The 24,859-nt window shown below is 36.9% G+C and overlaps 1 protein-coding gene and 1 long non-coding RNA gene across 3 annotated transcripts in view; both read left to right on the forward strand.

The window, feature by feature from the left end:
- The window catches only part of LOC118740974, a 48,442-nt gene extending 32,305 nt beyond the window's left edge, over positions 1 to 16,137 (forward strand). Inside the window, exon 4 of the long non-coding RNA XR_004993207.1 lies at positions 15,854 to 16,137. This is a non-coding gene — a long non-coding RNA (uncharacterized LOC118740974). The remainder of the gene's footprint in view (positions 1 to 15,853) is intronic.
- A 2,484-nt stretch (positions 16,138 to 18,621) lies between these two features.
- LOC118740975 (rutC family protein UK114) lies at positions 18,622 to 20,822 on the forward strand. Of its 2 annotated transcripts, none has more exons than XM_036472748.1 (3): positions 18,622 to 18,841; positions 19,079 to 19,308; positions 19,719 to 20,822. In XM_036472748.1, exons 1-3 carry the CDS (start codon positions 18,777 to 18,779, stop codon positions 19,832 to 19,834), a joined length of 411 nt encoding a protein of 136 aa, XP_036328641.1. In that variant the 5' UTR covers positions 18,622 to 18,776; the 3' UTR covers positions 19,835 to 20,822. The 2 variants fall into 2 exon arrangements, with proteins under 2 accessions (XP_036328641.1, XP_036328642.1); XM_036472749.1 differs by lacking the exon at positions 18,622 to 18,841 and adding an exon at positions 18,970 to 19,019.
- Positions 20,823 to 24,859: the final 4,037 nt, after the last annotated feature.

Below are 24,859 nucleotides of genomic sequence, written 5' to 3' on the forward strand. Positions count from 1 at the left end.
GTGCAACAGTAGAAGAAGTCGCTTGTATGGGTTTGGAGAAATTGTAGGACGTTCAGGAAATGCGTTGCGCAAACTAAACGGTGTTTAAAAAGAAGAGGTGCAACATGCACTGTAAAAAATATTCGCAAATTGAGCGAATGGGGCAGAGGTGTATAAGCTGTAGCCTAATAAAAGCCGCATGTAGAGCCATAAGAAACTTTATTTAAAAATTACTACAAGTACATAAAAGGTGGCAAGGAAAATGCTAATGCAATTGCTAATGGCTCAGCCGTATTTCTCTTAAGATTTTTACGATGTATTGGACTGTGTTGACTTTAAGGACATCGATCGATCGCGGCTTATTATTGGCATAGACCAGTCGACCAGCTATTTTAGAAGAAGTCTAGCGGAGTCAAACCGCAAGATTTTGTTGGTCGTTTCACGTCAGCTCTAGCCAGAATGTCAATGTTTTTGTTGTCGCTGTAGTGGCTACTCAGCCCTGCCTAGATCGGCTTGTCCCTCAATCGGTGTCGTCAAGCGCAGCTAACGGGATACCCAGGAAGTGTGCCACTCCGGGTGCGTCCGTCCATAGAGACAGGGGCGTTAGTTGAGTGGGATTTAAGAGGCATGCCAAGAGGTGTCGGGAGTCGTGAGATGACTTTCCTTATGCCGGGCACTCATTGTAGTGAGGTAGGAATTTAGCCTGATGCAATAGCCAGAGTGAAGTTGGGCTATTGTGGTGAATTCTTCTGCTCAGGGCTGGCAACGAGTCAAACCCTGGACCAGAAACATACACCTGGTGCGCGCATGTCACAGACGATTACACTCAGCATGTCCATCATAGCGTTTCCTGCATTGCACGTAGCGTCGTCCTGCTGTAAAAATTTCCATCGTCTTCGAAAAAGTACATATCAATGACTTCCTCAGCCACAAATCCGTACCAAGTGGTTACTTTTATGGAATGACACGGGGGGGTAACCTCGTATGAGTTGGCGTCGCCGTGTACATATGTGTGTCCCCATGCAAATCATCCACAGCTCACAGAGCGAACAAACGACATTCTCTATTGTCGTCAACTTTGAGCTCTTGGGCTTGGTTATTCTTGTAAGAGGGCAAGTCCAAGTTCAGACATGTAATTGGCCTAGTTTTAGTCGAGAAAGACTGAATTATTATGCACGTCTGGGGTCTCCTGTACACTTTTAGGGCGATGTTATCTGCCGATCCTGTGTTTCTTTGACCGATAACTAATGACCAATTAACCCACCGAGGCGACTCTCATGGCAAAAACTCATTATGAATGAGACTTAGAAGGAAAGGAACTGCAGAAAATTTTTCTTTTAACAAATCTGCAGTAAGAATTCTTACCCTACCCATCACAGAATATCAAACTAGCCTGAGCCCTGAGACTTTAAAAGAAGAAAAAGTATTTACCTACAAACCTCTTCATGAACACTAAAACAAGGCGTGAACTAAATAAAAACGTTTTTGTGACGAAAAACTTCCTTAGCGGCGGAAGTGAATTTTAAAGTCAACTTGCCGAACGCAGCGGAAATGGTGGATGCTTGGGGATTTAAATGCCTCCTAAATATATGCAGCATCGGTTTAAGAATAACATTTGGATTACGGATAATACAAAGATAAAGGTAAAGGTGAATATGTAGATGAAGACAAAAATTAACATAAAGATAACGGCGGAGATGAAGATGAAGGTAAACTTAAATATCTAAAGGATAAGTATAAAGGATAAAGACAAAGTTTAGGAAAAAAACGATTGGAATAAAGACAAAACTAAAGAAAAAGGCAAAAAGAATAAATGGTGATAAAAATAGAGATAGAGAGCGGGATAGAGATAAAGACAAAGATAAAACCGAAGGTTGAGATAAGTTATGTCCTGTTATCCTACGCACCCCACTTCAGCTGAACTCAGCTCACCTCAACTTAGCTCATCTCATCGCAACTAACCTCCATTCACCTCAACTTTAATCACCTCAACTCACCTCAACTCGCCACATCTCACCCCACCTTACTTCAGCTCGCAACCTTAACCAATCTCAAGTCGTCTAAATTTACTACTATTCACCTCACTTCCCCACAACTCACCTCAGTCACCAATCAACTCAACCATACCTCACCTCATATCAGCTCATCTCACCCCAACTAACCTCAATTCACCGCACCTTAACTCACTTCATATCAACTCAACTCACCTCAACTCAATTCACCTCAGCTCTACTCACCTCAAGTGGCCTCACCTTACTTCATCTAGCATTCACTTAACCGACCTCAACTCGCCTAGACTAACCATAACCCACCTCACCACAACTCACCTCAATCATATCAACTCAACTCAGCTTAGTCTGACTGCCCTCGCCAAATTTCAAATAAATTTTTAATCGGCATCAAAATATTTTTTTTATGAATGCTACCGCATAAATTTGGACCACGTTAACAGAATTCTATATTTTTTTTTTTAAGGAAAAGTGATACGTTAGAGGTGGATCTTTTTTTACATCGCATTTTTTACTTCAAGTCTAATCGATTTAGAAAGTCATGGCATCTCTCGCATTTTCTCTGTTCTACACTTTGCCCTTTCCTTACGTAAGACACTTTGCAACTTCATTCGCCGTTCAGAAATTTTTTTTGGAGTGTATTTACGCCCATAAAAGTGCGTGGATACCGCTTCGATGCACATTTTTATGCCATATACTCCATCTCTCCATTACCCACTTACCAGTGTTAACTTATTTTTGCCACATGCCACACCACAGCACACACTTAAGGCTACAGAACCAAAGCACTTGCAGCAACTGCGCTTGCGCCTACGTCACCAAGCCTGCGTTAACGTTTTTGGTGTTAGCGTGTTATTGTGTACCTGTTCGACATTGCGTTGCATTGAATGCCTTAAAGTTTTTATTTTTTATTTTTTTCCAGCATTTTTACTGGGTGTGTTTCAACGCTACAGTTGGGCCTTTTTACGAGTAGTGTGGCATTACTAACTTACGTGTATTTCTTCGCATTATTCGTTTCACCTACGCCCACTGACCGACCAGCAGATCACCGCAGCGCAAACCGAATCAAAGTGGTGGTGCTGGTGTTGGTGTTGGTGGCGTTACTGTCAGTTGCAAACGTTGCATCGTTGATCCGAGTTGTCGTTTGTTTGGCTTTATATATATCAATTTTTACGCTCAAGTGCTGCGAATCTTTGCTTAAGAGTATTTCTTAAATGCCAGTTTTCATTGCAGTGCACTGAGTGTGCATTTTTTGTTTTTGTTTTTGCTCTTATTGCTGTGTTTACTTTCTTGAGCAACGTCACTGCCTGCCAACATGTAATTATTTTATTTTGTTTGAATTTGGAAATTTTATATGGCATCGTCTGACATGCTCAATTGCCAAATAATAAATAATTAGTCTTTTGTAACGTTGAGAATTCAGCAAAATACAAAATTCGAAATCTTTCAAAGTGCAATGATGCTGCACATGTGCAAGCGTTAACCGCAAGGCTTTGTATGTTGTGAGCTGTTGGCCATAGGGGCGTCAGTATGTTGACGTGATGTTTACTTTAGAGAGTAGCAGGCGGATCAGAAATAAAAAAAGTCATGGCAGAGGAGACAGTTTGACAGTGGTTTATAAGAGTGCGGCAAGTCGTGAAAAACTCACTAGAACTTACTTCAAAAAAAAAATTGGAAGAGTTATTTTATTGAAAGTATATATAAACTGGCTGCCGATGTAGTGGATTGGTTAGATATGGTACTACTCGCTAATACCGAGGTTTTACCCTTTTCGGCGAAATCAAATACATAGTGGTCCTAGACGGTATATCACGGTCTCATGTCGAAGTGCGAATATTTTCTTCTCATTTCGCAGGCGTAGTAAATTTTTCGTTTTCTATATTTATATGACAATACCAAGACGCACGCCGCAAATTGGAAGAAAAACTCAAACAAATTTTTAGCAAAACGTGTTAGCGCCAAACAATGATTTATTACTGGGCAATTCTGGCAACCCTCTTGAAAGCTCTTTACTGTCTTTCGAAAGACTAAATGAAAGATCTGCTAACGAGGAGGTCTTAGCGTTATGCTGTTCGTCTTTTAGCAATGTTTTTTTTTAATTAGATTAAATCAAAAAACATATGTACATGCATATATATTTTTCATTTTAAAACAATAAAAATTAATAAATAAAAAAAATAAATTATAAAAAGAAAAAAGAAAGAAAAAAAACAACTACAAAAATTGTATAAGATCCTAAAAATGAAATTAAATACAATTTTTGTTTTTTATTTTTAAACGAATAACAATTTAAATTAAAAAGAAGAAAAATAAATTTCTAGAGTAAACTGAATTAAAAAAAACATTTTTCCTTTTTTACGCAATAAAATCTAAAAATTAAAAAAAAGAACTAGAAAACTAAAAAAAAAATTAATGAAAAAATAACAAGTTCCTAAAAATTAAATGAAATAAAAAAGATATCCTTTTTAAAACAATAACAACCAAACCATTAAAAAAAAATAAATGAAGAAAAAAAAATTGTAAAAAAATACATAAAATTAGTTTGTAAAAATTAAAGAAAAATTCCGCTGCGTCAGGACTCGAACTCGGATCTCTCGATTGGCACCCATGTGTGTCGGCCATCGCGACTGTTGGAGTGACCCGAGCTAAATGGTATGCAAGTGCTTTCTCTCAAAATAGCTTTTCGCCACGAGTGGTGAATGAGAGAGCTTTTTTCCTAAGGGTCAAAACATAGTGGAGCGGCGAGCAAAGCAAAGAGCTAGCATCGAGCAAAGCTTCAATTACAAATGTGTATGTACGCTTTGCTCTTCACTATGCGCTTTCCCATTGAAACATATGCGTTTGAAATCGACGCTTTGCTCGATGCCATTTGCTCGCCGCTCCACTATGTTCTTACCCTAAGACTTTTGTGCTAGAATATCAAAAGTCTTTCGAACTACCTTGCCATCTGTCTTCCATTTGTCTTACGAAAGCCTTTTCACTATCTTAGCCAGAATTGCCCTGTTAATGTTGGACAATGTATGTATGTATGTATGCATTGAAAGATTTTGTTCCAGGAAACAAGAAAAAAGTTACTCATACGCCGCGACAACTGAGTTACTTAATAACAAAAAAAACAAAAAGGAACTATTAAGTCCAGTCCCGTATTCCTCGGACTAAAACTAGTAAAAGTGTCAAAAAATAAAAATTGGCCCAGAGTAAACTAGTAAAATTGTCAAAAAATAAAAATTCGCCCAGAGCGAGAGAGTAACCCTGTAACTTCAACATACCCTCCAAATTTTGGTTGTAAATTTTTGTTTTTTTGTATGTAAAAACACCCAGCTCGCACATGTAAATAACCAAAAAATACTTACTTTCAAATTCATTAGAATACTTTTCAACACGCATTTTTTTGGTTACAAACACACTACGGCTGATCGTTGAACATATTTACCAGAATTTACCAGCAAAAAATCTCCCAAATAAAACTGATAACTTCTTATAGAGAGAGGACCTTATTTACTCTCTTTTTTGTCCTCTTATTAGTCAGAGAACGTAGTACGGGATCGATTTCCAGTAAAATTTGACTAATTCTGACTATTTCTGACTAGTGCGGACTCGTACGGGATCGCAACTAATATTATTATTGTTGCACCGCGGACTCTAAAGTGATTTATTATGCGTGGTCCCCGCCCTATATGTGAAGGCTTTTAATGTAGTCTAGTACTTCCAAGGGCGTTTTGTTCCAAATTTCAAAAGGATTAAGTGTAGCACCACCCAAGTAAGCTAGTCTGCGACTAGCGAGAGCGTCACATCCACAGATAATGTGTTCTAACGTTTCTTCATCCAGGTATAAAAGAGACAGGCGTTTGTTTCTGAGAGATTCATTTTACTGAGGTGATAACGAAGGGTACAGTGCACCATGTAGTACCCAGTGAGAGTTTTGAGGTCTTCTCTGCCTTCATTGAGTACTTTCTTTGAAGTTTCTTTTGAAGGACAGATAAGTCGTTTGATTTGTCTATGTACATTCCATCCAATGCCTGTTTAATATTTTGTCTACCCAGTTATTTATGGTCCCCTTTATGTGTAGTTTGAGGGTACTGGACCATAAATTACTGCGGCAGCAACCTGTTTTGCTAGGCAATCAGCCTTCTTATTGCCATCATGTCCTTCATGCCCCGGTACCCATCTTAATAAAACTGTATTCTTGACTCCAAGAGCGTTTAGGATATTGAGGCAATCATAAAAGAAAATCGAACTGGACTTATATGCCTGATTTATTGCAAATTACATAAATTTTAGCAAATGAAAAATCATCACTGATTTTTGGTTAAATTTTTGAAGAAATTTTCTGTACTGAAAATCCACTTTGAACTACAGTATTTAACTACTGTGATTCATAGGCGAAAAACTTGGCCTAGTGGTTTTCAGAGGCTCTTCGGTCGGCCAGTTTTTTACCATCAAGAGAGTTTTGCAGAGACCGACACAAATGGAGGTGAGACGAGTAAAGATCCGATCTATACGGTGGATGCATTAAGACTTCCCAACCAAGTTACGGCCTTTTCTCTCGGCCAATTATGGTTATTCAAGTGATCGATTTGTGCACAGTAGAGGACCCAGTTAATTAATTAATAAGGAAATAAATTTGTGTATACAATTTAATGTGAATGAAACACTGTTCGGTTTATGATACTTTTTATTTCCACTGACACTGACAGCTTCAATGCAGTAAAAGAGCTGTAAATCAAATATCTGGGCCTACGTTGAAGGAGTGCAGTATTTTTTGGGAATAAAATAATTATTTGCTTTCCTTGCTGATAGCTTCTTACTGTTATGACGTGACAGAGGATCAAAGGATTGCGTGTAGAAAATAAGCAAATAAAAAATGCTTGAAGCGTAGGCATTGACGTTTTGCGGAAAATTTGAGCAGAGAAAGCGTTGCTGACCCAAATTTTTCAAACATGCGAAAAGTTAAACTATAAAACGAAACCAAAATACAGGATAAAATGAGTTTAAATAAAATAATGTAATATAAAACAAAATGATTAAGCTAGGTAACGTAAACAGTTAACTGTATCGAGTTAGATTATAAAATGAAGCGGCTAAATGTAAGTGGCGCTTTTAACTTTAGTAAACTATTTAGTGGTGCCACAAGAAGCTGGGATGAGTGCCAAACTACATACATATATATTAATATGACAAATTGCTGCTCGTCAGTCCCCACAGGTGTTCATCATTCTCCAAAGGTACTCATCATTCCTCGCAGATCAGTCTACGCAGGCGATCAGCATTTGTCCTACTGTTGCCAGAGTAAATACAAGTACAAGAACCCCAGATTCGCACCGTCACCGTTGAGAATCGACACTCACCATTGCTGAGAGCCGCCGTTGAGCCTTCTAGCGTAGACGTCTTCGTCACTGTTGACTGTCATCGCAAATGCTAGTTTACGTCATCGCCGATGCCGACGCCGACCAGTCTGTCAGTCCGCTCATAGCCCGACAGTTTCTGTCCCATTTCGGCAAAGCACCGCACGACTTCGCTAAGTCAAAATCTTAATGGGCTGGCCAGCCTAAAGAGATACAGGCTTATGAATAATACTTTCGACCCCAATGTCTACTGTGAGCAACTTTTCATGTTTACGGGCTTACCACCGGTGTTCTATTTATTTTTATTTAATCAAACGTAATGATAACTGTAGTCACATGTGTACGCATAAAGAATGTTCAAAAAGTAACTTATTTGTTTTAATACTTAGCGCAGATATATGCAAGAAACTGCATCAACATTGGCGAAAAAATCTGGTTTGGGCTCAGGAAGACATTCTGAAAAATATTATTTTCTTAATAATTATGGCAAAAAGGATCTTCATCTTTTTTGGATTTTTTTTCAAATTCCTTATATCTAAAATTTGCGGTTCCTTACCGCCAAAATTAATGGGCGTGGAGCCTTCAAATTTTGCGCAGATACTTCTATAATGAAAATTGCAAAATTAGAAGTAAAACTACTTACAGCCCTTTTTGTTTGGAGAAAAAAGCGGGCTCGAAAAGGTTAAATTACCTTTAGAAAAACTATGGCTTTTTAAAGGCTGTCCTTACAGTGCATTGAGGACTGAGAGGGCATCTGCATAAGTAAGATATCTGGTCAAATGATCTTCGCCGCTTTTGTGACTCAGAAAGCTAGCCCCTGGTGCCTGCAAATTGAGTGTGAGAACATTTGGTGGCGCCGGGAGAAGAATGTAGGTTTAATGGGGAAAAACGATGAGGGCCATTCGTGACTCGTGGGAAATTATAGCACAGAATGTGATGAGGGATGAAACGATTCCATGCAGGTATCGATACCTTTACTTGGAAGTATTATCAAAAGAAAGTATCGATACCTGAAAAGTATCGGATGTATCGGTATCCTAGTTTTATGTAACTATCATTTGAATTTGCACTCAAAGATACATTTTAGCCAAACACTTCATTTTCACGAAAGACGGTTTGTGTTGTAAAATATGCAATACACGCTTTTGTTTTTCTTAATGCTCTCACCCTCTAGGACTGTTCTATTCTGAAAAATATACCCTCGTTTTTTTATTTTGAAATCAGAAAGTATTCAGAGGTCTCTCAAAGTTGCCGATGTATTTTTCTTGGAAGAAAAATAATTTTACTTAGAAAAGGTATGGATTCGTCAAAATCAAAATTTTTGATTGGAAAACCTAGTTCCTCTTCAGGATACTTCCAATAACCATACTTAATTGTTTATTTAACCGTTTTTTACTACTAACCATTTTTTATTGGTCACCCCCATTACATGTTTGGATTTTTTTGGGAACCTATAAAATATAGTTACTTTATTCTTTATTCTTTATTCTTTATTCTTTATTTAAAATTAGTACAATAAGACTTAGTCTTTTGAAGTACAACAGCAATATAAGTAACTAAACAGATTTAGAGGTAATATTAATACTATTAATGCTGGGAATAAAACAATAGATGTACAAACTAAAAATTATGGACTAGATAAAAACTTAAATATTAAGAAGGTTCATCAACTAGACGAGAAATATGTATGGAGGGAACTTTTAAAGTTGCTTTTGTTGAATTTGGTTTTAACGGCATGAGGAATAGAATTCCAAATACGAATAGCGTTAATGAAAAACAGTCTGGCAGAGTTTTTAAAGTTGTTTGAGGGCAGAATTAAGTCAGAAGAACGTTCCGACTTTGGAAAAATAAGTTTGTCATACAGATAACGTGGGGTTCTCATATGTATAAGTTTATAGAGGAAAATGCAGTTCCTGGCTTTTAGGTAGTCTGAGATGTCACATCCCAGCAAAGAAGACCTCCAAGCGGATATATGGTCAAATTTCTGTAATCCATACACATACCGGGTAACATAATTAAATAGAACGTCAATTTTGTGAGCAGAATTAGAGTCAAGCTTACTATATACCAGCTCAGAGTATGTAATTATCGGTAAGATTAATTGTAGGGCAAGTTTACGCCTAGTACTAACTGGAGTGAAAGAAGCAGATTGCCTGAGGCATCTAAGGGTCCCATAAACTTTGTTTACAACAGAGTTAGTATGATCAATACAGCTAAGAGAGGAGTTGATGACAAATCCCAAGTTAGTAACTTTACTGACCAGCTTTAAAGAACAATTGTTTAAACTGAGAGCTGGAATGATATCATAATTAAATTTTCTCTTATGCACGGGTAAAACATATGATTTCTTTGGATTTAGGCAGAGTCCGTTTTGACTGGCCCAGCGGGAGATAGAGTCTATATCATTGTTTAAATTAGCAGCAACCGTATCTATGTCATCAAAGGAACCAGATAAATAAAGCTGAATATCATCAGCATACGCATGCATTGTTGCAAAGTTACACGTTAAGAAAATGTCATTTACAAAGATAGTAAATAGCAAAGGACCTAAGAGAGATCCTTGGGGAACACCACATTTCAAGGACTTAATCTGCGAGGTTACAGACCCAATAATTAAAAAATTACTAAATAAACCATCCGGTATTATTATTGGAAGTCTCCTGATGAGAAACCAAATTCTCCTATAAAAAAATATTGATTTTGAAGAATTCTATACCATTTCTACGAAAAATTGTTTTTTTTGGTTTCCATAAAAATAAATGGAAAATTTTGAGCGCTTTGAACGGCCTCAAAAGTTGTTTGATTTCAAAACAAAAAAGCAGGGTGTATTTTTTCGGTATAGAACAATCCTATGGAATGAGAGCATTTAAATTTCGACTGTGCTTTTTTTGACCACCCTAATATACATATGTATGCCTTTTTACCAATTGCTCTGGACAACTTCTTAGTCATCGCTTAGCAAAGTACCAGCAAATGATTATTCATGCGACAATAATCCTCCAAATTTTCGGATTTCCGCCAACACTTGCAACAAGTAAACAAATGAAAATCGCATTATGTAATAAAAAAAAGCTTATTTAGTCTCAGTCGACAGCGGTAATAAAATGTTGCTAGAACTTGCAACGTGACAATTGACAACCAGCAACATTTGTTGCTATGCACCGCAAAGTATTTATGGTCATGCAGCATAACAAATTGTAAAGATGTATGTATATATGTAGGTGTGTGAGTGTGTGTGTGTGTGTGTGTTCGCTTGTGCACATGTACGATTATATTTGTGTATCTATGACCTTAAGCCGAAATAAATTGCACACACGGCCAACAGACCCCCGACCAACACCCGCATCTAATGTTTATAAACATTTTTACGCCACTTATTACATTCTGTTGCAGTTATAATGGATGCCACATAACAAAAAAATAAAATAAAAACAAAAAAAGCAAAGCATGCAAAAAATAGATGCTATTTGCCACAGTCACCGTAGCCAGTAACTAGACGGACGCAGCTAGTAAGTGTTGCAAGTGTTGTACGAATATGTTGCCTACAAAATGTTCGAGTGCAAGGATGAGAAGAGCGGTGGAAAGGTGTGGTGAAGGGGGCGCATGGCCCGAGAACTAAGTTTAAGAGGTGTGTGTACTCATTGTTGTCGTACAAGCAAAAACAAGCGACAGCGACAATGCCAACAACAACAACAACAAACCACGACAGAAATAGTTAGAGCAACAACAGCAGCAACTAAACAGCAATATTAACAACAACAGCAACAAAATGCCGTGTTATTCTTTTGCTGGTAACATTTTTGCCAACTCCTTCGCTGCTCATATGCATATGTATGTTTGTGTGCGAGTGTGCAACCTCTTTATGTGCGTCTTCATAGTCTAACAAATGACAACAGCAAAATCTATTGTACTACAACTCGTGTCGTTTACCAGTTGTCAGCTTGTTGCTATTGTTATTCTTACTAGATACTGTGGTTGTTGTTGTTGTTGGCTTAACTTACTGTACGTACTTATATTGCCGTTTTATTGTTGCTATATGCTGCTGCTGTCATTCCATCCACCGCTATCGTCGCTCGCAGCTTAACTTACTTTGCTCGCTAGCTTCTTAGTGCTGTATAACTATTGTTGCAACATTATGTTGCACACAATTATGCGCTCATATATGTAAATTTGCAGCAGCGCATTGCCTGTAACACGGTTTTGGTGGCTGTGGCTGGTGGCTGGTGGCAAAGCAGACATATAAATGGCTTGCATATTTGGCTTTTTGCTGCATTTGCATAATTTTTTGTTTGTCTGCGAGGGTTTTCTGTTGTCGGGCATTTTTCGTTGCTCTTTTTTTTGTGTTTTTTTAATTGTGCTACAGGTTGATGTTTACAGCAAGATATGTACAATATACATATGTACCTGTAATTGCTTAGTGTTTGATGGGCAAACATTATTTAGAAAATACAGTCGTTTGACTCTGAAAAGTGTTTGGCCTTGAAAAATTCATAAACTCATTTTGTTAGTAAAGGTACTCTAACGCTTTAACTTTATCTCGTTTTCGTGGAAAATGACACTTCTTTATTATATCTACTCTCACAAAATGGGTAAAAAGGATTACTCCTTAGCTAAGTCCTTCAGATTATTAAGATTAAACTCTTTTTTTTACTAAAGACGACGGAGAAAATTATTGACAACAAAATCAGGTCAAACACACTGAAAGTTAGGCCGCTACACTGTAGCCAACTCGCGCACAGAAAAAGTATCTACGGAGACAGCCCTGTATCAGCTAACTACAGAAATCCAAAGTGTGTTTGATATACAAATGAGCAAATCTTCTCTCGAAAAAAAAACGCTAAAGCATTCTTTTTTGCATCTTGTTCAATCAATGGAGTTCCGGAAACAAGTACAATAAAATGAAAATCAAGTATTTGAACGATTTTAGCCATCAAATATTTATTTAGGCGAAGAAGTACTGAAATTACTAATTTTTCATTGTTACTCGAAAAAATCATAATTGTTTCTTTTTTTTAATAACTTTGGGAAGTTTTCAAGTAGAATGCTCGTATTAGGGAAAATGGAAGTTGGCATAAAATGCAGCATATCTGTGAAGCTTCAAGTATGTGCCACCAAATTAAAAAAATTGCAGCATGCAGAATATTTTTCGTAATTTTTGAAAAAATTTTTTTTTTTTAAGACACTTTAAAATGGCAACATTAAACGGTGTAAATGTTGTTCTTGCCAAAAAGAACAAATCTAGAGTATTAAACTCGTGTGCCACCAAATGAAAAAATAAAAATAAAAATTGATTATAAGATGATAATGATTTGCGAAACGAAAATTTCAGTTTTACAATTTTTATTGGCACACCTAAAATTCATTATAAAATTTTTATATATATGAAGAAATTAATATATATCTACTAGTGAACCCGTATGGCGTTAAAACGCCGAAATTGCTCATGTTTTGAGTGATCAGAGGTTTTGATGGTGTCAGTTTTCATTTCATCAAAATTTCAAATCACTCTGTATCGCTAAAAAGGTTCTAACTTCAAAAAATAAAACCTCATTGCACATCTATGTACATAGAATCCGAGTTCTTTAATTTGACTTCTCATTTTAAAAATTCGGTGCAGATTTGATGACCTTCAAAAACTCCTTCACAACACCCTTTCGCTTCACACTAATATTACGAAATTTCATTTAGCTTGTGTATAAGTTAAACAAATTCGACTTTTCAAACAGGTGGCAACCCCTTTAAAAGTATTTTCAAACTAAAATCTTTTTATCGCCTAGCATTGTGATACATATTTCGATTTACTGATAAATTTAGTTGAATTAGATTTTTTAAGCACATGGCAACTCTCCCATTCGATTGATAACCATCTTTTGACAATCCATTAAACTTACTAAATACTTGGAATTTAATTTTTTCAACTGGTGGCAGCCCTGTTTTGATACCCTAAAAAAATTCTAAAAAAGTTCAATTTAAAGATTTAAAAATTTCATGTAACTTGTTTCTAACTAAAGTAAATACGACTTTCAATACAGGCGGCAACCCCTTAAAACTTATTCTCGAACTAAAATCTCCGTAAATATCTTTCGTCCAATAATGTTATAAATACATATTTCAAGTAACTGATGAACCAAGTTGAAATTTATTTTTTAAACACGTGGCAACCCTCCTAAAGATAGTTCCGAAATAAAGAATTTTAAACCCATTTCCATTGATAACCATTTTTTAATAATTCCCTTAACTTATTAAATAACTTTAATTTAACCTTTTAAATTGGGGGCAACCCTCAAAAGCATCATATATATTATAAATTGTCAATATAAAAATTTCTTAAGACTTTCATTTGACATACATTTTTAATACTTCATATAACTTGGGTATAAAAAAATTTAATTCGACTTCTAAAATAGGTTGCCACCCTCTTCAAAACATTTCCAAACTACGACCTTCTTAAACCTCTTTTGTCTGACACTCATATAGTGATACCTTATTTGGATTATTTTTATCAAAATTGAATTAAACTTCTTAAACATGTGTCAACCCTCCTACACGTAGTTAAGATATAAAGCATTTTCAAAACCATATCGGTTGATACCCATATTATAAGAATTGATTTAACTTTTTAAATAATTTGAGTAAACATGTTAGCTGAATGTGTATTGGTGCTACGGGGCATAAACGTTATCTACACAACTACGGGTATATGAGTACGAGTTGTTGTTTTGATTTTTTTAAGTAAATATATCTTTTTTAAGTTTCAATTTAAATACAATTTCGTGATGGAATTTTTTTCTTTATGCAAAACTCAAGATATTGCAGTATCTCAGATAAGTGTGCCACCATTTTCGACCAAAAACACGTTTTTGTAGAAAAATTTAACAACTCGTGAGACTTGCTCATATGTTCGATATATGTAGAAGGAGCTTTGGATAACACCTCACAACAGGTGGGTTGTGAGACACTACAGAAAAGTAGCGTACAAGTACTTAATCCCAGGTGGATAGAAGCGCTACTACGAAAACCAGGAAAGGACGTGCACACTGGTGAGTTCTTTAACCTGCAAACATCCAGGCCATGAGAACAGTAACGGCAAGCAAACGTCCTGCAGGAAAATATTGGGGTTGCAGCCCTCGGATTCTTAGATGGATATAGTCAAGCACATGATAACTTATGAAGGCGGTGGACTGCGGCACTACGGCCAACCTAGCGACTGTGAGGCGCTCACTCAAAAGACTAAATACAACGTCTTATGTGTGTAATACACCCATCTGCGATCCCTAATTTAGTACACGCAATCAGTCTATATGCAGAGATCAATCTTCAGCGGAAGTAATGTAATAAAAGCATTATACTGCTAAGGGATAGTCAGAGATCTTGTTTGCCTTGAAATCAAGTCTGCAATGGTCTTCCTCCTCTGGATGCTGTGCCACAACGGCATAGAAGGTAATGAGGAAGCAGACCTGCTTACCAGGAAGGCGGCAGTAACCACACCGATAGGCCCCCAGCCTATCGAGTTTGTGGTAGAACTACACACTATTAGAGAAGAGCGTAGGAGAGAAGACAGAACTAGTAGAAAGCGGGACTGGAGCCAAGCCATTGGGCTGCGACAGGCAATGAAGTTACTGGGAGTATTCAATAAGAAATGATGTGAGAAAGTTACCAGCCTCCCAAACAGAGAATTCTAACAGGTGAAGAAGCACAACAGCCAACGCTAGCCCTGTACTGCACCCTTTATAGTAATTCCGATAATAGAGAGTATATAAGCCCACTGGCCACTTACCCTGAGGAACCCCTTCAAGTATTTTTCCACCACAGTTCAGCCCTAATAGTACAACTCCACAACAAGCTTTTCAGGCGTTTGGCGCTTTCCAGGCTTTCAGCAACGAAATTCAGCTATTCCTTAAAGCCTGAAAAGCGCTGAATGCCTGAAAAGCTTGTTGTGGAGTTGTACTCGAAGTAATGATATATTTTGTATGTTAGGTTATGCTGGCTGACCATAAGAGGTCCCACCTAGGCAAGTATAACGTCTATAGCGTTGCCAGATACATTTACCCCCATGAATCAGTGCTTTCACGCAATATTAAAGAAAATTGCCGTTCGTTTGGTGAATTTTAATAGACATTTTGGTCCTTTGTCGATAGCTGTACCTTGCCGGTTAACGCGAGTCTTTGCCTGCTGAAGGATGGACACTCGCAAAAAATTAAAGGCTCCACAGTTTCCTCGTGATAGTTACATTGCCCTACCAATCCTACCAAAAGTCTCGAGGCTATGCCTCTTCGTCATAGTATAAAATCAGTAAATTTCCTATAGAATGAAATACACATAATTTGTGTGTCCTGGGACCCAATATAGGTGGACGGTTTTAGAAACTGCTAGCCTCCTTACAGTCTGCGAGGGTAATCGAATTGGTTTTATTAGAAAGTAGAGGCTTAATCACCGCCTGACTATGTATGTATGTAAATGTTTATAGCTCGCTTGGTGGGTTAATTTCATATAATATCTCTGTCGCTTTCGTTCTTGCAGAGACCTCAGTTGGATAGATACTGCAGTGATTTGGTATCTGAAAGGACCTATGCATTTCCGGTTCAATGCAGTATACTGCAGGCCCTACTTCTTCGTAAATTTTTTAAGAACCGCCTATGCAGATGTACCTTGCGTATTGTGGCTTCTAGAGACCTTTCGAAACTCAGATGCGAGATCACGTAGTCTATTCGCCCTGATAAGGATGCCGCTACACTGCTGTGGCCGTACGTTCTGATTCCAAGCTGCACTGCGGAACAAAGCCTCGCGGCAGTTGCGAAACCTATACATACATAGTATGTATGTGTGTATGTACTTACTTTTTAAATGTCGAATTGATTTATTGTATTTATGTATACTTTCGAGAATCTCTGCATGTGGCGATAATATTAAAAATAGCAATAATGCAATTAACGGACTCGAATGCATGAAAACATCTGAACATTGAACTTCAACAGGTACATATGTATATTAGGGTGGTCCTTAAAAATCAGTCTTCAAACGGTAATACCACGGTCACAGACATCACATACAAATTCTGGTCCCGATTGGAGACGGTTAAGGCGTGTCGCACAGGGGCCAAAGTTCAGATTCCTCTATAGAGACTCAAAAAATTAAATATTGATTTTTTTGGCAACTCATACCCAAAATCGATACTACCGTAGTGCGACACACCTTAACCGTCTCCAATCGGGACCAAAATTTATATGTGGTATCTACGACTATAGTAGCATCGACGTAGGGGTTGAGGCTTAGAAAATCTGATATAAAAACTTGCTTCCTACATTTAAGGATCACCCTAATGTATATACATACTACATATGTAAATAATTATACAGCGGGTGCTATCAACGAGTGCTGCTGATAAACTGCGAACAATTGATTACCTTAAGTATTAAAATTAAGTACAAAAAAATTCAAATTTAAGGCAAATAGAGAGAGAGAGAGAGCGAGGGAAAGATATAAGAAGAATATCGTGGAAACTATATATACGTACATACAGTGTTGCCGTTGAGCATTTTCAGAAAGATGCAAAAAAGGGACCATTCACGAAAAAAAGGTCACCATATTATTTTTGCTTTCCTTTACTAGTAAAAGAATAAATCTGAGAACCAAAGTCAAAATAAAATTTACATGTATGTATTATAAAGTCTTTTCGCTGCTAGAACGCTCTGCTGTTGAATTTAAATAGAAAAATAGCGCCACAAGCTTTGCACAAAACAGATTTGCAAACATACACAGAAATCTGGGGGTCGATCTTTTAAAGTTTTAAGCGATTAATTTTTTGGTACTTACAGTAGGAAATATTTTTGAGTAGCATGGCTCTGTTAACATTTCCTAAAAAAATATCTGAGAAGGGGCAAAAGTCGCACATAATTTTGGAAAAGGGTAAAAAAATCCAAATTTTTTAAAAAGTCGGGTAAAAGGTTTTTGGCTTTTAAAAAGGGTCAAATTGCCCCTTTAGTCGCACAACGGCAACACTGCATACATACATATGTACATATGTACCAACTGCAAAACATATGCTTGCAGCAATGTTGCCAGATTCACAGTTTTAACTGTAAATTACAGCATTTTAGATCAGCACAACTTTTTTTTTTGTAATTTCCGATTTTTACGAATAAATTAAAATTTCTCTTTCGTTTTTCTTTGTAAGTCAATTTTTTAAGTAAAAGAGGACGATGGAGGGAGCAGAGCACAGCGGTTTCAAACTGGAATTTATTATTCATAATTCACTGGCACGCTAATTTTTCAATCAATTTGATTTGCCCAGTTGATCCCGAGTTTTGAAAAACTCGATTCTCCAGTTCCAGTTAATAAATGTTATATAACAAAAACTAATTGAAAACAATTGTAGCGTTCCCTCCACATGAAAAAAAATTCACAACAAAAATTTTAAAATTTATAAAAAAAAGTTTACAAAAATTAAAATTTTTGTTTTGAGTTTTTAGAAAAATTTAGCGTATAATAGTGGGTATATATAACAAGAATATAAGCTACATGATAGATATGCTCGAAATGTTAGCGAAGAAAAATTATACTTAATAATCTAATTAATTTAATGATAATAAAACTGCATACTTAAAATTTTTCTAAAAATTAAAAAATTTAAATTGCGATGAAAGTTTGACAGTTTTTTTTAAATAATATTTCAAATTTTTCTTGTGAAATATGAAAAAAATAAAAATTGCAAAATCGAGCTCAACTTGTCCTTTGCTAATTTTTTAAGCTTTCATTAAAAAAAAATTAATCAAATTGGTTTAAAAATGAAGGCAGGCTGCAGTGAATTACGAACAGTTAATTCCAGTTTTGAACCACTCGGCAGCGTTTTCTTATTTCAAAGAAATGGTTTCAGCTGTCCTTTGCATTCCAGCTGCCACAGAAAATGTGGAAAGTATATATTCCCATATAAATTTGAATGAAACAAGAAGTAAACTAGAAATTCCAGCACTCGTTGGTATTTTAAGAGCTAAGAATTTCTTTAAAAAATGCTTCGGGAGGTAATAAATTTGAGGTATCGAATTAAATGTTCAAAAAAAAAAACAAAGCGACTTAGAAAAATTATGAAAATGTATTTTACTAAAACAAAATGCGATTTAAATGTTCCGTTTTATAAAAGCAATTTTTGTTTAGTCTTCGTTTCAGTTTTTTTCCAGAAACTTAGAGTAAAAAAACAATGGCAACATTGGCTTGCAATAACAAAATTAGCGCGTTCATGGAGACAAGTGCTTCCCAAAGCCGCTCATATCAGCTCACTTCGTTTTTTATTGCTTATTGCTCTTGATCATCAGCTATTTACAGCAGCGCGAGCTTGCAATTGAGTGCCAGTGTCAGTTGCTTATTTAGTCAGTACTCAACGTTTGACAAGTACAGAACACAAAATCTCGAAGTTTTCTACTAAAAAAAAGAGCACAGCTGTAAAAAAATGTCCACAATTGTGAGGAAATTGATTAGCACCGACAATGCGGCCAAACCAGTAGCGCCATATAGGTATGCAAATATGATTTTATAAAAAAAAGCAGCGTATAGAACTACAAGCGAGCATTAAGAATAAATTGACACTTGTCAAAATAAGCCATTAAAATTATTAGTCTTCCACACCAGCATTGGCCACCAACTAGCATTCAGTTTTTATGCTACACAAGCACGCCTTTCCTTGTGTATTTATGTATAGTATTCTATATATATATATATAAGTAAATGTATGTATGCATTTTTATATTCCAGTCAAGCTGTCGTTGCTGATCGTACTGTCTATGTATCCGGCTGTTTGGGCTTGGACAAAGACACCATTAAACTGGTGCCTGGCGGTGTAGAGCAGCAAACCGAGGCGGCCTTGAAAAACTTGGTTGCCACTCTGGAGGCCGCCGGCTCTGGCGTTGACAAAGTGATCAAAAATACAATTTATGTAAAGGATCTGAATGACTTTGGTGCGGTCAATGAGGTTTACAAGAAAGGTGAGTGGCTTACATGGTATTGGTTTTTATTTTTTGCATTTGTTATTGTTGTTGTTTTTTTTTTTTTAACCTAATCAATATTGAATAATCGTTAATTGTCGGCTAATTGTCAAGTAAGTGACTAGAATTATATTGGTTGTACAAAAAAAAACAAGACATAGCTTATCAGCAGTTAGTACCCTGTTGTAGTAGAATTGATGAAAATATTCAGCGTAAACAATTTGTTATCTGTAGTTGGTTGATAAGCGTGCGCTTTATTTGTTTATTGTAGCGGCAACTTTTAAGTACTCGTTGCACGTCTGAAGCTTTTACTCTCTTACACTCTCTTTACTTTAGTCTACAAAAATGTCTCCACACAAATGTATCTACTAACAACATAATAATATTTTTTATTTTCTCTCGTTTTACAGTCTTCTCCAAAGATTTCCCCGCACGCGTCTGTATTCAAGCGGCCCGCTTGCCTCTGGATGCTTTGGTGGAAATTGAGAGCATCGCTTTGACCGGTGATGTGGAGACCCAAGAATGATAGAATACAAGATTGCGCCGATTGCAGCAGAATTCATGAGAGTAATTTTAGCGTGACGTCATCGTAGAGTTGACAACTGAGAGCGCCGAGAATGAGGGCGACTAGTGATGTGCTGAATTGTCCCCAATACTCGGTACCCAATACTTAAAAAAGATTTCGGTACCCTATACTTCCTTTTCGGTATCCGATACCGATTATTTACATTAAACCCTCCCCATTATATGCATATCAGGTTTATAAAAAACTTTCATTACTAATTTATATGATATCGGCTAAAACACTTGAACTTATCGCCACAGAAAAATATTATTTTATCACTTTTAACCTTAGTCGATCCAAGGTTCAAGAAAAATACTTTGACGGATGAAGAAGCCTTTCAGGGGAGAGATTCTGTAGCCAGTTAGCGACAAGTTTCGGATCGATATCGCACTTGTTGACTTACAAATATTTGATATCAAACGTCGACAAAACCGATACCGATTCGAAAATTGTCGTTAACTGGTAACAGAATCTGTCCCAGGCCTACAAAAATGATATCGTCCGATTCAGCTGGAACAAAAATGCTTCAAACAAGTAAGGGTTTCTCTGTATTATGGCATCGAACCGACATATATACATCTTTCATTTGAATCAGTAAAAAAGCTCTATTGGCTCTTACATTCGGGTTTTGTTAGGCGTTTCTTCCATATTTTTGGCCTATGTGCGCTTTTATTCGAAACCTAAGTGTTTCGGTACCGAGTATCGAGAGTATTGGGTACTTAAAAGTATTGACTCAGCACATCACTACTGCTGTCTTCTCTACTATGACGTCACCAAAACAGCTGATTCTGTCAAAATCACTGAGAGCCGAGTAGCGGTATCGTCATCGGCGCCACCTCTGTATTCTCTCCACCGTGGTGGAGACTATAGTTATTTTTTAAACAGTTTTTTATACGTTTTTTCTACTGAATAAAATTGCTGCTTTTATGTAACGAATTGTATCGAAAAATGTTATATATTTTTCAGTTTATCTACCTTATTAGGATACCACATAAATACAGAAAATTCAATTTGGTTGGTATCTTGCGGTTCCGCCCAAGGTTTGAAAATCCGCATTCGCTGTCTTTTACAGCTGCAGGTCTCTCACCGAAGGTAATTTACTGACTTTATGTTACTTTTGTAAAGCCTGTGATGTGGAAAAACTTTACGAATTTTTGGACACTTCATAAATATTCAGTGAATCCTTCTAAACCTGACAAACTTGGGGGATGTGTCTTCCGCAAAAATATCTCTAATTCCAAATGTAAATTTCCAAATCATTTTGCTGTGTTTAAAGCAGAGTTTGTTGCCATGAAACAGTATCAACAGAAGTGTATGCATGCTAATGAGCCAACTTCCAAAGCGGTGAGTATTTATTAAGTGTCCTTTGTTCAAAGCACAATTTACTTGAAAATGTAAGTGAATGCTTAACACCCAGCTTGGATACATTTAACCACTTCGCCAACAAACTTATTTAGGTATGAGTTCACAGCGGTATCGCAGAAAACTTTGTAGCTGGTGAACTGGCGAGTCTCCGTTGGATAATTGTGGTCTATTTCGGGGTAGTTAGGCAAGAAACCAAACATGACCCGCTAGGAATTCACAAGTAGGCTATAAGGATAACTTATTTAAAACCCCTACTCACTGAGCTTTGGAATTAGAGATTAAAACGAATCGTAAAACAGTTTACATAGGATTTTCGATAACCACAGCGGGATATATTCGCGTAGGAAACACAAGGACCGTCCAAAATAAATCAAACAACCCGAAGTTGTTTGGTTATATCTTTTGAATAAAATGAAGAAAAATGATGTGGTTTTCCTTAAATATTTACTTGTACCTTTAGATTTAGGGACAGACGCCATTTTTGATAACCAATATATAGCCCTATTGCACTTTTAATGATTTTTGCAACACTACTCGCGATAAGTTGTGGATTTATTGGCGGACATTCAGCTTCTTAAAAAATCCAACAGAAAATCTGGTGATCTCTAGGCAAATGACAAGAGGTAGATAGCACGGTGGCCAACCCTCACCTCTTCATTGAACCTTAACGTCAAACTCTCTATTGCGAAATGGGGTGGAGATGGGGCCGCGAAAGGTTTCGCTTCTGCTGTTCGTGGCGTAGTGCTATTCGATACAGAGGGCGCTTCGTGAGTTATAAAGATGGTCAAACGCTTTGGGAACTCTGCGTAAATTCGGAAAAAGTGAAACGCGTGCTCTTCACAAAAAGCCCGCCGGTAATTACACCAAATCTAAGCGGTTATTAGCGCGGTCGCATTGGCACTACTCATTTGGGTTCCCGGTCACTGGATTATAGGGAAACTGAACGGCTTACGAGCTTGAAGGCCGAGTATATTCTTCGAAGAAAAGAACGCATTGGTATGCCATTTACAACTTGCAAGCTGGGCTCGAATCGTAACAGTCGTGAACGAGCTACTCGTCACGTAAAAATGACAAAATCGGATTGTGACAGACGTGAACGAACTTCTCATATCGTAATTTGGTATTATGACAGGCGTGAACGAGCGAGTGAACGTACTCGTTCGTTCGAACTGTCATTCGATTAATATTTGACGAACGTACGCGCGCAAAATTTGATAACATTTTTTGAAAAATGTAAGTAATTATAAAATTTGTGCAAACATATACAAGTTCATAGCTATTTTTCTTATTTTAGGACCAACTACAATAAATTAAACTCTACGCAGAAGGAACTCATGGCGGAGTTCATGGCCGAACACCCTGACTTGGCAAAGAATTTACTCCCAAACTGCTCGCAGGGAAAAGCAACGGCCAACCGTTTGTGGGAAAACCTCACCAAACAATTACATGTGGTGGACCTTTCAGGAGTCATGGGCTGCACCTCTATATTGACAATTTATGGCAAGAATCTTGCAAGTATGGTCACAAATCTGGCAAACGGAATATTAGCAATAAAATGTTAAAATGAAAGAAGAGAACTTACTAGCATAACGTTAAGACTATGGTAACCTTTCCTGTTGAAGTACATGTGCTCGTCTCTAATTGGCTTTTGTAGTCCAATGTATGTTCCGTCTATGCATCCAACCACTAAAAGGAAAAACATTGGATTCACTACGCATTTTATTAGAACGCCTCTTCCTACCTCCAGGTACTTTATATTTTTCCGCAAACCGCTCCTTACATCTTGAAGATTCGTTGGGCTGGAACTTTATAAATTCCGGACACAATTTGCTTTCATTTCTTTTAAGATGTTGGACGTCCATTTTGATACCGTGCTCTGGCACATACCTATCAGGTAATCGCTACCAACTGTTTGCTGATAGCTACCACTTGCAAGGAGCGAGAGGCTTGCAGCCAATTGCAAAGCAGCAGGAACGGCTTTTGTGTCATCGCAGTTTATGTTTGTTTTCGATAAAACATACTGGAATGCCTCCTTGCTTAACCGAAATCTTTTGATGAATCTGCAAGTATAGGAGTAGAGAAGGTAATTTATTTCCTATGTATAATTACTTACGCGTTGTCGGATAATGCCAATGAGTTGCTTACGCACAACTCTTTCGTAATTTTCGCTTTCGCTAGAGCTTAAATAAAATAAAAGGCTCGGATCCATTTTAGTTTTGCAGCTTTTCTTTATTTACTTTTCACTTATTTTGACACTTCAATGTCTATTGTGACTTAAAAAAGGAAGAAGAAGAGAAAAATAATCGATAACCAAATAAACAATAACGATTCGTTCGCCTTCGATTGTTATCATCCGATATTGTTCATTCGATTAAACGATCACGTAATTTGTGTTCGTACGATTGCCGACTCGTTCACGTCTGTCACGATTCGACCCCTAATTTTTAACGAATTTGTCTATATTTTAGCAAACGATAGAATCATACAAAATGCAAAGTGTCGGATATCTTGGGCAAAAGTAGCCTAGGTAGTATCGTATAAGATATTGAAGGTTGTATTATTTTGAAAGAGAGGATATATTTAACACTAGCACAAAGGGACCATGGTCTTAACAGCTAACATGTGCAACAGGTCGGAGTAGTGACAGCTTTTTACCCACTCTTTAACTGACCTTCACTGGGTCGCCTTTTTTGATAACCAATATGGAATGGCAGATATAAATCTAAAATGCCTGACGAGAGTTATCAGAGACTCTAATTGGTTCAGCAATAATAACAGGGACATAAACTTATCCAGTCTAGTCACTTAACTCCTAAGACTGCTGCGGCTTTTGAGCGCAAGTCACACCTCTATATCTAACATAACCCGACCCAACTATGTACATATTTCTCTATGCACCTCTTGTAACTGTGCGGAAATTAAACACAAAAAAAACAAAAAAACAGAAGTACACCAGGAGACCAACGTAAACTTTCACAACTTGTTGCCGCCTACAAAAAAATTATGGCATGACACATTAAACTGAATGTTGAAAAATGCGAATAATGTCAAAAATATGCATTTTAATGTTGTAATTAACAAAACTGTTTACATGCGTCGTACAATATACAATGTAATTAATTTAAATCACCGCTTTAACTTGCAATTATGTTTCATAAATATGCGAGAAAACATGCGAAACGCATTTACCGAAAATCCATACAGAGACGAAGTAGAAATATGGAATTTGGCACAGGAAGCCGCAACACGCAGCATATGTCATGTAAATGAGTATGTTTGTGCAAAGGTACACATATATTTTGGTGGATGCGCACCTTCAAGCGCCCACACAGTGGGTGATCGCGTAAAATAAGACGAAGAAGAAGCTGCAACCTAAAGGCAAGAAAGAGCGTGGCTAACACAATGAAGGTTGCACCTTCAACGAAACGGATGCGACATGCTGTTATCCAGTTGTCGTTGTTGCACTTTCATAAAAAAAAGGATTAAATAAAAATCAGTACACTTGCGAGATATTAAAAAAACATTCAAAAAAAAAAACTGCAGAAAAAAGAATAAAAAATTGAATGCGGCTTAATGCTATTGAAGACAAACTAAGGAGTTGTTTATTTGTTAATTTTGCAT

The sequence above is a fragment of the Rhagoletis pomonella genome, unplaced genomic scaffold (assembly GCF_013731165.1).
Source record: "Rhagoletis pomonella isolate Grant_MI unplaced genomic scaffold, Rhpom_1.0 Rhpom_scaffold_00006, whole genome shotgun sequence".
Taxonomy (NCBI): domain Eukaryota; kingdom Metazoa; phylum Arthropoda; class Insecta; order Diptera; family Tephritidae; genus Rhagoletis; species Rhagoletis pomonella.

Bases quoted from the DNA above. Each gene is read 5' to 3' on its own strand.
- LOC118740975 (XM_036472748.1), top strand. From the start codon at position 18,777: ATGTCCACAATTGTGAGGAAATTGATTAGCACCGACAATGCGGCCAAA. The intron at 18,842-19,078 runs GTATGCAAATAT...TTTATATTCCAG, and splicing joins AAACCAGTAGCGCCATATAG to TCAAGCTGTCGTTGCTGATC. The intron at 19,309-19,718 runs GTGAGTGGCTTA...CTCGTTTTACAG, and splicing joins CAATGAGGTTTACAAGAAAG to TCTTCTCCAAAGATTTCCCC.